Source organism: Salmo trutta, chromosome 15 (genome assembly GCF_901001165.1).
Source record: "Salmo trutta chromosome 15, fSalTru1.1, whole genome shotgun sequence".
Taxonomy (NCBI): Eukaryota; Metazoa; Chordata; class Actinopteri; order Salmoniformes; family Salmonidae; genus Salmo; species Salmo trutta.
Genome location: NC_042971.1, coordinates 39127585 through 39140977, shown reverse-complemented (window position 1 = coordinate 39140977; position 13393 = coordinate 39127585). Strand labels below are relative to the sequence as shown.

At 39.5% G+C, this 13393-nt stretch overlaps 1 protein-coding gene across 1 annotated transcript; it reads left to right on the top strand.

Annotated features, from left to right (window-relative positions):
- Nucleotides 1-795: 795 nt before the first annotated feature.
- On the top strand, nt 796-10764 carry LOC115148988 (protein transport protein SEC31). The gene is made up of 9 exons (XM_029691381.1): nt 796-932; nt 1363-1471; nt 4978-5160; nt 5758-5848; nt 8473-8549; nt 8670-8741; nt 8913-8984; nt 9455-9608; nt 9802-10764. Exons 1-9 carry the CDS (start codon nt 857-859, stop codon nt 9913-9915), a joined length of 948 nt encoding a protein of 315 aa, XP_029547241.1. The 5' UTR covers nt 796-856; the 3' UTR covers nt 9916-10764.
- Nucleotides 10765-13393: the final 2629 nt, after the last annotated feature.

Genomic DNA, 13393 nt, shown 5'->3' with positions numbered 1-13393 from the left:
TCCTGTACCTGTCCCTCAGGTGTGATGTTCGGATGTACCGATCCTGTGCAGGTGTTGTTACACGTGGTCTGCCACTGCGAGGACGATCAGCTGTCCATCCTGTCTCCCTGTAGCACTGTCTTAGGCGTCTCACAGTACCGACATTGCCATTCATTGCCCTGGCAATATATATATATCAACTCTTCAAAAAAAGAAACGTCCCTGTATATATATATTATTTTTTGTGTCTGCATAATATGCATAAAAATTTATTTGTGAAAATTATTCAATTTTATTCCATGATATTGTTGTTACAAACTAGATTTGTGTTGCTCCCGTATAGTCGTCTGCTAGAACCGAGGGGGCTCTGGTTTCCCCCCAAAGGGGACAGCAATACCCCGGAGCCCAGAAGACGGTAACCCGGAGGAGGTCTCCTGGAGGATACCTATTATTTTCTTTTTCTTTATTGGTTTAATAAACCCGCTTGGAACTGAGCTCACACTTGTATCCGTGTCTAATCAGTGTAAACCTTTTGATCAAACCCCCTGGTCTGCCACCCACCAGAAAATGGCCAAAAAGAGTAGAACCAGCTCATCTGCTTTTACAATATGATTTGACTATTATATGTTCAATGTTTCTTTTGAATACCAAATGGATGCAAAAGGCGCTCATTTCATGGAACTACCCCACTACATTGGGAAGAACCACTCTAATCATTACGATAGTACTTGTGATCATACCCTGCCTAACCATAAACTTTACATTGTCTCATTCTCTGAACATGAGTATAGCTCTGACGTGGGAGAAGGCTATAAATGTTTGACTGGTATTACTTCTCTCATACACATTTGGTCATAGTACAGTAAGAAGAGTGAAGATGAAGGGCTATATTTTGCTGGGTTTAATATGTCTGCCCCCTGTCACAGTTATTGGACAATATACTGCACCAGATCGTGAGTAGCATCTTTTTCTGCAATGCAATCTTTTGAAGAAATCTGGAACGCAAGCCTGTATTATATAGTATCTGTAGCTCAGTTGGTAGAGCATGATGCTTGCAACACCAGGATAGTGGGTTTGATTCCCGGGACCGCCTGTACATAAAAATGTATGCATGTATGACTAAGTTGCTTTGGATAAAAGTATCTGCTAAATGGCATATTGTAACATTACTGCAGTTATGCACTGATGGCATTTCTAAAATGGGCATGTTAAAAATAGGTTTAAATAATTATCCTGCTGCATTATGGGCTCTTTGTTGGCAAGGCCCTTTGTTTGAAGGTAGTGCTCTTTATCAAATTGTGTCTTTAGTTGATCATGATGTTGTTTGGCCAAAACAATTGAAAAATGTAATGTTTCAATTACATGTTTTTTTTTTACGTCCAGTGACATTGTGTGTAGGAATAAAGGACTTTGAAGTGTGCAGGATACATATACCACCTAAATGCAGTGACAAGAGCAAATGCTACTGTAAGGACAATAAAGCATTTTGTAGGTATGTTTCAGCATTTCCCACAATCTTTTCCTTCAATAATTGTATATACACTGCATATATCAAACATTAAGAACATCTTCCTAATATTGAGTTATTGTTGTTTGCCCTACTCTCTGAACGCTTAAAAAAAGTAACCCTGCCATATACTAATTAAAACATAAAGTTGATAGCAGAGAACATGCCTACCATTTACCCTCACTCCTAGGACAGACCAGAGCCTTAGATATGCAGTTTTACATGGCAAAGTAGCAAGAAGGTTGTGGATTCGCAGACCACTGTGGACAAGGGTAGGGGTGAAAAGATATCCATTACACTAAAAGCATTGCATGAATCTACCATCTTATTTGCGGTCCTTGAAAAAATGGCTTTTTATAAATGCATTTCATACAATTATATGTCCTTTTACATGAATGGAGACAACTAGAATGTGTTTTAATACTACAGCAGAGCATGACAACGAATTAGCCCATGCTGCAGCACCAGAGACGGTTTGATTTCTATACAAGCTGTTGTTCAAAAATAGGATAGTCTAAGTTTGGAACAGTGCTAAAGTTGTCTGTCAACTGCAAAAATGGAGCGCAGCAGAACCAGTTACAACTGAAGTATCTGACCATCAATGAATTAGAGAGAAAGCCAATCATTGTTGAATACAGCAGCCGCGTATCATCAGGTAGGCCTGGTTTGTCTCTATGATATTCAGAGGTTGCCCTACAACCCTACTTCCCAAGAATGTCACAGTCAACACAAATCTAGTTTGTAACAACAATATCATGGAATAAAATTTAATAATATTCCCAAATACGCATATTATGCAGACACAAAAAATAATATATATATAATATATATATACAGGGACGTTTCTTTTTTTGAAGAGTTGATATATATATATTGCCAGGGCAATGAATTGCAATGTCGGTACTGTGAGACGCCTAAGACAGTGCTACAGGGAGACAGGATGGACAGCTGATCGTCCTCACAGTGGCAGACCACGTGTAACAACACCTGCACAGGGTCAGTACATCCGAACAGTTCATTTGCGGGACAGGATGGCAACAACAACTGCCTGAGTTACACCATGAAGGCACAATCCCTCCATCAGTGCTCAGACAGTCTGCAATAGGCTGAGAGAGGCTGGACTGAGGGCTTGTGGGCCTGTTGTAAGGCAGGTCCTCACCAGACCTCACCGGCAACAACGACGCCTATGGGCACAAACCCACCGTCGCTGGAGCGGGATCGATTTGGAGGTGGAGGGTCCTTCATGGTCTGGGGCGGTGTGTCACAGCATCATTGGACTGAGCTTGTTGTCATTGCAGGCAATCTCAACGCTGTGCGTTACAGGGAAGACCTCCTCCCTCATGTGGTACCCTTCCTGCAGGCTCATCCTGACATGACCCTCCAGCATGACAATGCCACCAGCCAAACTGCTCGTTCTGTGCGTGATTTCCTGCAAGACAGGAATGTCAGTGTTCTGCCATGGCCAGCGAAGAGCCCTGATCTCAATCCCACTGAGCACGTCTGGGACCTGTTGGATCGGAGGGTGAGGGCCATCCCCCCCAAAATTATCCGGGAACTCGCAGATGCCTTGGTGGAAGACTGGGGTAACATCTCACAGCAAGAACTGGCAAATCTGGTGCAGTCCATGAGGAGGAGATACACTGCAGTACTTAATGCAGCTGGTGACCACACCAGATACTGACTGTTACTTTTGATTTTGACCCCCCCCCCCCCCCCCTTTGTTTAGGGACACATTATTAAATTTCTGTTAGTCACATGTCTGTGGAAATTGTTCAGTTTATGTCTCAGTTGTTGAATCTTGTTATGTCCATACAAATATGTACACATGTTAAGTTTGTTGAAAATAAACGCAGTTGACAGTGAGAGGGCATTTCTTTTTTTGCTGAGTTTATATACAGTACCAGTCAAAATAGTACTTAGCTCTTATTCTGAACGTTAAATACAGCAGCCAATAGAACTCACGTGTAGTTTGAAAGAGCCAACGCGTGATGGCGGTAGGCTATAGCAGTTATTTATTCAGAAACCATAACCATTCAATCTTAATGAAGAGAAGTGAAAGCCGTCTGCATCTTATTCTAGTCCTATATTATTCATTACAATGATGAAGATAAGGACAACAAAGCGTATTTAATTGAATTGTTAAAAGCCAGGAAGGAATGAAGCAACAACAGAGAGAGAAAGAGTCGGTTGGCCAATAACATTAGGGGAAATATTATGAAAGGTGTATATGCGTCAGCCTACTAATTATATAAATGTAAAACAGGCCCTATTATATTTCAAAATTAAAATCAAATTCTCTAGCCTACATGTATAATTGCAGTTATTTAGGCCACATGTCCTGCACCATGATCGCATGTTCTCTCCCAGCATCATGGTTTGAACGAGGAGCGTAAATCCAGTCCATATATTACAATACAGTACATTAATACAGTCCACACTCAAAATGATTAGCCTCCTGGAGCTTGTTTCATTTATTTGCCCAGGAGAGCATAGCTACATCTATGGACTATTATGTTTGGATAGTAGACTATCATTTTGTCTGTCAAACAGGTAGGCTTTTCGATAATTTCTTGAATAGGAAGAAATAGCCTCCAACACAAATACCTCTTGTTGTTAATAGCCTAAATTACAATTCGAGTAACTTACCTAACTTAAATTACAATATGAAGACTGAATAAATGAATTAGGCCTTCTCGAATTAGTCTATTCAGCATCCATACACTGTCCATCTCCACGGCTGCCGCATCATAGTAATGTAAGTTTTGTAAATTACTCGAATATGGCTTATGTAAGGTCAATAACTCTGATAAATAGCTTCATTATGGGCAAAGAAACATTGTTTTTATTAAAATCAATTATAGCTGTAGCAAGCTTACCTACGGTCCTCATTCTCACCTTCATGCTCTCCGTCTCAAACTGAACAGGACATCAGTATACGTAGTCCGTGCTCACAGTTATGGCTTGTTTTCTGTCTCGCCTCCTGAAGTGCCAACGTACACAGCACAGTCAGTCATCGGTTAGGCAGTACGAAAGGGTTTACATCAGCAAGAGCAGGGCAGGCCGGCATGATTGGGAAAGAAGTACATTAGAAATATTAATTTGCCCAGTGCCTTTCCGAGCATGCATTTCGTAAAGCCATGAGATAGCCTACTATAATAATTTAATCAATTAAAAATTACATGACCCTCCCCTGGACAAAATAAAAAAAATACTAAACCCTCCCCCTGCCTGAAATTGAAAAAGCATGACCCTCCCTCATTTTTCTCTGGGTAACTATTGTGTACATTTTGATCTCTCCCTTAACAAGTGACATCAATAAGGGATCATAGCTTTCACCTGGATTCACCTGGTGAGTCTATGTCATGGAAAGAGCAGGTGTTCTTAATGTTTTGTACACTCAGTGCACATTTGTATATATTTTTATATTTTGGGTTTTGGCATCAGACCTAATTAGAAAAGTATTCAGAATTTGCTGTTGTGTTCCTTTTCAGGTGTCACAACTACATAAACACGTGGTACATAGGGGAGAATTGTGACTTTGAGTGGACCATCTTGACTTTTGCCCTGGTAGCAACTCTACCAGGATTGGCCCTGGCTGCTATTGTTTGTGTGACGGTCCAGTGTGTCCATTACTCAAGGAAACCAGCTGAGAAACAAAAGGATCGGACAGAGGGGTGAGAGGGTTTGGACAAGGCTCATTATTTCCATGTGTTTTGCACATTGTATGGCACCTAGTATCAGGAAATAAGCTTGTTAAAAATATTTAGCAGAATTGATTCAGATCAAATCAAATCAAAGTTTATTTGTCACGTGTGCCGAATACAACAGGTGTAGACCTTACAGTGCAATGCTTACTTACAGGCCCTAACCAACAGTGCGATTTTTAAATAAAAAATAGGTAATTGTTGAACAATAGATAAGTAAAGAAATAGTTCAGGTAACCATTTGATTACTTGTTCAGGAGTCTTATGACTTCGGGGTAAAAACTGTTGAGAAGCCTTTTGGTCCTAGACTTGGCGCTCCGGTTAGGGTTAGGGTTGCCATGTGGTAGTAGAGAGAACAGTCTATGACTGGGGTCTTTGACAATTTTTAGGGCCTTCCTCTGACACCGCCTGGTGTAGAGGTCCTGGATGGCAGGCAGCTTAGCCCCAGTGATGTACTGGGCCGTACGCACTACCCTCTGTAGGGTACATTTGTCCACAGTCTTGTTTCAGGTTTGAAATGACTAGACACTTATCATATTTTTATAATGTACATTTCACTCTTTTCAGTTACACAAATAATGCAATGTCACCAACAACATATGATAGAAATAACCAAGATGACATGTTCACCAACACTGTGTTTGCCTCAGACATGCCGGTGAGTAGCTTGAGTCCTTTACTTAAATCTCCACATGGTATTTGACCCACATATAGTATAATGGTATTTCCAAAAGTGATGACACATCCAGAGATCTTGCTAAATTAGGGATTCTTTATCTCCCAGCAATTATGCAGTCAATCTTTTACCTCAGATAAATTCAACTGCAGCTATTCTTCTAAGGTCATAAAACCAACCAAATCAAGGGTACTAAACTCTAGTGACCATAGGAGATGGCAAGAAACAGCCTTTGCACTGGTACAAATCACAGGATGATTTACACCGCCATGGCTATTGTACATAGCTGAATAGTCCAGAATTCCTTAGTCTTCAAATTTTTTGTGTTTAATTTGTATTTTTTTTATTAACCCCCTCTTCGGAGGACAAAAATAGCTTTTGTTTTTACAGCTCTTTTGCTACCAATACATACATTTTACATATACATTTTACATACATACATACATACATACATACATACATACATACATACATACATACATACATACATACATACATACATACATACATACATACATACATACATACACGCATGGCAATTTTTTACACAGTGTTCAGGTAACAGAAATATATATTTTTCTTTTTTTTAATATATATATAGATATCTACAGTACGTACCAGTGAAATATTTGGACACACCTACTCATTCCAGGGTTTTACATTATTTTTTGTATTTTCTACATTGTAGAATAATATTGAAGACATCAAAACTATGAAATAACACATATGGAATCATGTAGTAACCAAAAAAGTGTTAAACAAATCTAAATATATTTTCAATTTGAGATTCTTCAAAGTAGCCACCCTTTGCCTTGATGACAGCTTTGCACACTCTTGGTATTTTCTCAACCAGCTTCATGATGTAGTCACCTGGAATGCATCTTAATTAACAGGTGTGCCTGATTAAAAGTTAATTTGTGGAATTCCTTTCCTCCTTAATGCGTTTGAGTCAATCAGTTGTGTTGTGACAAGGTTGGGTTGGTATACAGAAGATAGCCCTATTTGGTAAAATACCAAGTCCATATTATGGCAAGAACAGCTCAAATAAGCAAAGAGAAATGACAGTCTATCATTACTTTAAGACATGAAGGTCAGTTAATCTGGCAAATTTCAAGAACTTTGAAAGTTTCTTCAAGTGCAGTCGAAAAAACCATCAAGCACTATGACGAAACTGACTCTCATGAGGACCGCCACAGGAAAGGAAGACCCAGAGTTACCTCTGCTGCAGAGAATAAGTTCATCAGAGTTACCGGCCTCAGAAATTGCAGCCCAAATAAATGCTTCACAGAGTTCAAGTAACAGACACATCTCAACATCAACTGTTCAGAGGAGACTGTGTGAATCAGGCCTTCATGGTCGAATTGCTGCAAAGAAACCACTACTAAAGGACACCAATAATAAGAAGAGACTTGCTTGGGCCAAGAAACACAAGTAATGGACATTAGGCTGGTGGAAATCTGTCCTTTGGTCTGATGAGTCCAAATTTGAGATTTTTGGTTACAACCGCCGTGTCTTTGTGAGACCAGAGTTGGTGAACGGATGATCTCTGCATGTATGGTTCCCACAGTGAAGCATGGAGGAGGTGGTGTGATGGTCTGGGGGTGCCCTGTTGGTGACACTGTCAGTGATTTATTTAGAATTCAACCCACACTTAACCAGCATGGCTACCACAGCATTCTTCAGCAATACGCCATCCCATCTGGTTTGCCCTTAGTGGGACTATCATTTGTTTTCAACAGGACAATGACCCAACACACCTCCGGGCTGTGTAAGGGCTATTTTATCAAGAAGGAGAGTGATGGAGTGTTGCATCAGATGACCTGGCCTCTACAATCCCCCAACCTCAATCCAACTGAGATGGTTTGGGATGAGTTGGACCGCAGACTAAAGGAAAAGCAGCCAATAAGTGCTCAGCATATGTGGGAACTCCTTCAAGACGGTTGGAAAAGCATTCCAGGTGAAGCTGGTTCAGACAATGCCAAGAGTGCAAAGCTGTCATCAAGGCAAAGGGTGGCTACATTGAGGAATCTAAAACTTACAATATATTTTGATTTGTCCTACACTTTTTTGGTTACTACATGAATCCATATGCGGTATTTCATAGTTTTGATGTCTTCACTATTATTCTACAATGTAGAAAATAGTAAAATAAAGAAAAACCCTTGAATGAGTAGGTTTGTCCAAACCTTTGACTGCTACTGTATATATAAATTGTAATTGTACTTTATCAAAAGCCTTTTCAAAATCAGCTATGAAAACCTAGCCCGGTTTCTTTGATTTTCCATAGTGTTCTATTATTTCAAGTAATTGTCGTATATTATCTCCAATGTATCGTCCATGTAAAAAGCCTGTCTGATCAGAATGAACAGTTATCTAGTGAAACCTGTTTAATTCTATGTGCTATGCATTTCACCAGGAGTTTCACACCACAACATTGAAGCATTTCTTTGTCTTTGTTATTGTACATTATATTGCCCCGTTAGATTAACATTTATTATGTAGCAACAATCTCTGTTTTAGTTTATTACACTGTCAAGTTACATTTTTACATTTTGAACAGTAAACATTGCCCTGAGCAACTGTCTCTATTTGTCTTATTTCTGAAGAATCGGCCAAAGCCCTCCAGTATTCAGCCCACTCAGGAGAGGTTTCCCATGGCCAACTTACCCAATCGCCCTTACAGGTTAGCTGTCTGAACAAAATTCAATATGCCACTGGTTTTCACTTTCATTATGGGATCCTTATTTGGTCTGCAATGTTATAATGTGCTTTAATTGAAATGTTGATCTCTCTACTCTCTTAGCCCCCAACCAAATGGCATGCAGCCCACTTTAGATAGATTGTCTTTGACAAACGTTACAAGCCAGTTGTACAGGTAAGCCCATGTAAGACTGTCAAATGGAATGTATCCAAAATACATTCTAAGCAAAAAAAATGTTTTTACTTTGTTATTAAACCCCCAAAAGTAATCAGGAATTACTGTGGTCCTCTTTTAAAAAAAGAAAAAATCATCCCGTTTACTATGTTGTTCTCTTCATTCTCTTAGCCCTTCACCAAACAGTATTCGACCCTCTTTAGATAGATCGTCTTTGGCCATTCCTCCAAGCCAGCCATACAAGTAAGCTAGTTTTTGTGTTTTTCAATGTAATACTTTGTTCAATGGCAGTGATGTTGTACACATTTTATTTGTGTTAACATAAAATACTCTGTGATAGACAAAAATTTCAACAAAATTAGAGACGACAACAGGACAATGCTCCCTCTACACAGTATTAGTAGTCATCCAGTGATTTGAGGAGCATGACACTGATGTTATCCATACCCATTTCCAGCATGTTATTTTATCTTTTGTTATTGACAAAAAAAATCTACTGTTGAAATGTTGATCTCTATGCTCTCTCAGCCCTTCACCAAGTAGTATGCGACCTACTTTAAATAGATCATTTTTAGCCAACCCTAGGAGCCAGCCATACAAGCCCGTTTCTTTTGATTTGTGTGCTTTCAATCGGATACAGTACTTTGTTCTATGTCAAGTTATATGATCATGTGCCCTTTCAACTAATTATAAGTATTGTTTTGAACTGTCAGCTATGCTACAGGTATGACCCAGCCCCTGGGTAACCCCTATCCCAAGTCTCCATCGCCAAGGAACCCGTATGAAGACAGAGCGCCACCTCCAGACCGTTATGACGACCAGCATATGAGACCAACACAGCCCCCACCTGGATACAACGGCATGATGGTGAGTGATTGCTTCGCCCTATTGAACAGTATGATAAATTCAACTGATCAACTGGACAAGCAAACTGTAGGGCGAAACTGTGGCTGAAACGTGGCTTTAATCTTAGCCTAAAGGTCCATGTTAGTTAGTCCCTAGATGACCAGGCTGATATAGAAAGCAGTGTTTTGACATGAGATATGTTTCTATCTTCTAGAGAGAAGGCATGTCTGGGTATCCTGTGCCCAGTTCACCTGCTCCCCTCTACTCAGCTTCGGAGTACAACCCCAGGTCCCACTTTCCCCGAGCCCAGATGGGGAGACTCTACTGAGGACAAACAGAGGGACCCTGGACTGAACTAGGAAGGAAGTGGAGCTCCACCAATTTCACTATTACAATGACCAAAGTAGAATTCATATCTAATTTCAACTTTCATTTAACATAGTAAACATTTTAAATTTAAAGGCAATGTTCCCACATTCACAGAAAAATTACCTTTAAATGTTAATCGCGCAATAAGATGGATCTTCTGTGCTACGGATTTAATCTAGGCCTTAGTAACAGGTTTGGGGTCAATTCCAATTTAATTTGAAATTCCAATTCAATTCTTGAATTCACTCATGAAGTGGAGAATTTACATTAAATTAAATTCCAATTTCAACAATCTTCAAGTTATGGAATTTGACTGTTTGAATTGGAATTGAAAAATAAAAACAAATCTTTGGAATTCAATTGGAATTGGAATGTGTACATTTCCCAGTTAATTTAATTAATGCACAAGTATCAAACATTGACTGCAGGATTTGTTTTAAATCATTTCAGCTTGTATTTCTATATTTCCAGTATAGCTAGGCTGCCTGAACGGTGACATTATCAGTCTGAAAGCCTGATGGAAATGAATTCAAATGGGAATTTGTGGCATTGTGGATAATATGAAATTGGTAATTGAATTCTTGGAATATACCTAACACTGGATTGAGAGGAATTGAATTCTCTAAACTGACCTGGAATTTGAATTTAATTAAATGGAATTTACAGGGAGGGAATTTAATTTGAATTTGTGAAACGAACCCCAACCCTGCTAAGTAATACCCGTTTTAGACCAGTCTGATTTGTAAAAAAATAATTATATATAGAAATATACACACAGTACCAGTCAAAAGTTTGGACACCTACTCATTCAAGGGTTTTTCTTTATTTTTACTATTCTACACATATGCTGAGTTTCCACATACGCTGAGCACTTGTTGGCTGCTTTTCCTTCACTCTGCGGTCCAACTCATCCCAAACCATCTCAATTGGGTTGAGGTCGGGGGATTGTGTAGGCCAGGTCATCTGATGCAGCACTCCATCACTCTCCTTCTTGGTAAAATAGCCCTTACACAGCCTGGAGGAGTGTTGAGTCCTGTTGAGTCCTGTTGAAAAACAAATGATAGTCCCACTAAGGGCAAACCAGATGGGATGGTGTATCGCTGCAGAATGCTGTGGTAGCCATGCTGGTTAAGTGTGGGTTGAATTCTAAATAAATCACTGACAGTGTCACCAGCAAAGCCCCCCCCACATCATCACACCACCTCCTCCGTGCTTCACGGTGGGAACCACACATGTGGAGATCATCCGTTCACCTACTCTGCTTCTCACAAAGACAGTGGTTGTAACCAAAAATCTCAAATTTGGACTCATCAGACCAAAGGACAGATTTCCACCAGTCTAATGTCCATTGCTTGTTTCGTTGCCCAAGCAAGTCTCTTCTTCTTATTGGTGTCCTTTAGTAGTGGTTTTATTGCAGCAATTTGACCATGAAGGCCTGATTCACACAGTCTCTTCTGAACAGTTGATGTTGAGATGTGTCTGTTACTTGAACTCTGTGAAACATTTATTTGGGCTGCAATTTCTGAGGCTGGTAACTCTAATGAACTTATCCTCTGCAGCAGAGGTAACTCTGGGTCTTCCTTCTTGAAATTTTCCCGATTGACTGTCTTAAAGTAATGATGGACTGTCATTTCTCGTTGCTTATTTGAACTGTTCTTGCCATAATATGGTCTTGGTCTTTTACCAAATAGGGCAATATTCTGTATACCACCCCTAACTTGTCACAGCACAACTGATTGGCTCAAAAGCATTAAGGAAAGCAATTCCACAAATTAACTTTAAAAAAAGCCTACCTGTTAATTGAAATGCATTCCAGGTGACTACATCATGAAGCTGGTTGAAAGAATGCCAAAGCTGTCATCAAGGGTGGCTACTTCAAAGAATCTCAAATATAAAATATATTTTGATTTGTTTAACACTTTTTTGGTTACTACATGATTCCATATGTGTTATTTCATAGTGTTGATGTGTTGATGTCTTCACTATTATTCTAGTAAAAATAAAGAAAAACCCTTGAATGAGTAGGTGTGTCCAAACTTTTCACTGGTACTATATATATATATATATATATATATACACACACACACACACACACACACACATATACAGCTCTGGAAAAAAATTAAGATACCACTGCAAAATTATCAGTTTCTCTGGTTTTACTATTTATAGGTATGTTTTTGGGTAAAATTAATATTTTTGTTTTATTCTACAAACTACTGATATTTCTCCCAAAATCCAAATAAAAATATTGTCATTTAGAGCATTTATTTGCAGAAAATGACAACTGGTAAAAATAACAAAAAATGCAGTGTTGGCTCTTCTAGTGTTGTCAGACCTCAAATAACACAAAGAAAATAAGTTCATATTCATTTTTAAACAACACAATACTAATGTTTTAACTTAGGAAGAGTTCAGAAATCAATATTTGGTGGAATGACCCTGATTTTCACTGACAGCTTTCATGCGTCTTGGCATGCTCTCCACCAGTCTTTCACATTGATGTTTAGTGACTTTATTTTTTTATTTCACCTTTTTTTTAACCAGGTAGGCTAGTTGAGAACAAGTTCTCATTTACAACTGCGACCTGGCCAACATAAAGCACAGCAGTTCAACACATACAACAACACAGAGTTATACATGGAATAAACAAACATACAGTCAATAATACAGTAGAAAAAATAAAAATCTATTTACAGTGAGTGCAAATGAGGTAAGATAAGGGAGGTAAGGCAATAAATAGGCCATGGTGGCGAAGTAAATTACAATATAGCAATTAGACACTGGAATGGTAGATATGCAGAAGATGAATGTGCAAGTAGAGATACTGGGGTGCAAAGGAGCAAGATAAATAAATAAATACAGTATGGGGATGAGGTAGCTAGTGAGGGAGATATGGGTCTCCAGCTTCAGTGATTTTTGCAGTTCATTCCAGTCATTGGCAGCAGAGAACTGTAAGGAAAGGCGGCCAAAGGAGGAATTGGCTTTGGGGGTGACCAATGAGATATACCTGCTGGAGCGCGTGCTACGGGTGGGTGCTGCTATGGTGACAAGTGAGCTGAGATAAGGCGGGGCTTTACCTAGAAGAAACTTGTAGATGACCTGGAGCCAGTGGGTTTGGCGACGAGTATGAAGCGAGGGCCAGCCAACGAGAGCGTACAGGTCGCAGTGGTGGGTGATATATGGGGCTTTGGTGACAAAACGGATGGCACTGTGATAGACTGCATCCAATTTGTTGAGTAGAGTGATGGATGCTATTTTATAGATGACATCGCCGAAGTCGAGGATCGGTAGGATGGTCAGTTTTACGAGGGTATGTTTGGCAGCATGAGTGAAGGATGCTTTATTGCGAAATAAGAAGCCGATTCTAGATTTAATTTTGGATTGGAGATGCTTAATGTGAGTCTGGAGGAGAGTTTACAGTCTAGCCAGACACC

Excerpts from the sequence above, each read along its gene's own strand:
- LOC115148988 (XM_029691381.1), top strand. The coding sequence starts at position 857 with ATGAAGGGCTATATTTTGCTGGGTTTAATATGTCTGCCCCCTGTCACA. Across the intron at positions 1,472-4,977 it reads GACAATAAAGCATTTTGTAG|GTGTCACAACTACATAAACA; the intron begins GTATGTTTCAGC and ends GTTCCTTTTCAG. Across the intron at positions 9,609-9,801 it reads CTGGATACAACGGCATGATG|AGAGAAGGCATGTCTGGGTA; the intron begins GTGAGTGATTGC and ends TCTATCTTCTAG.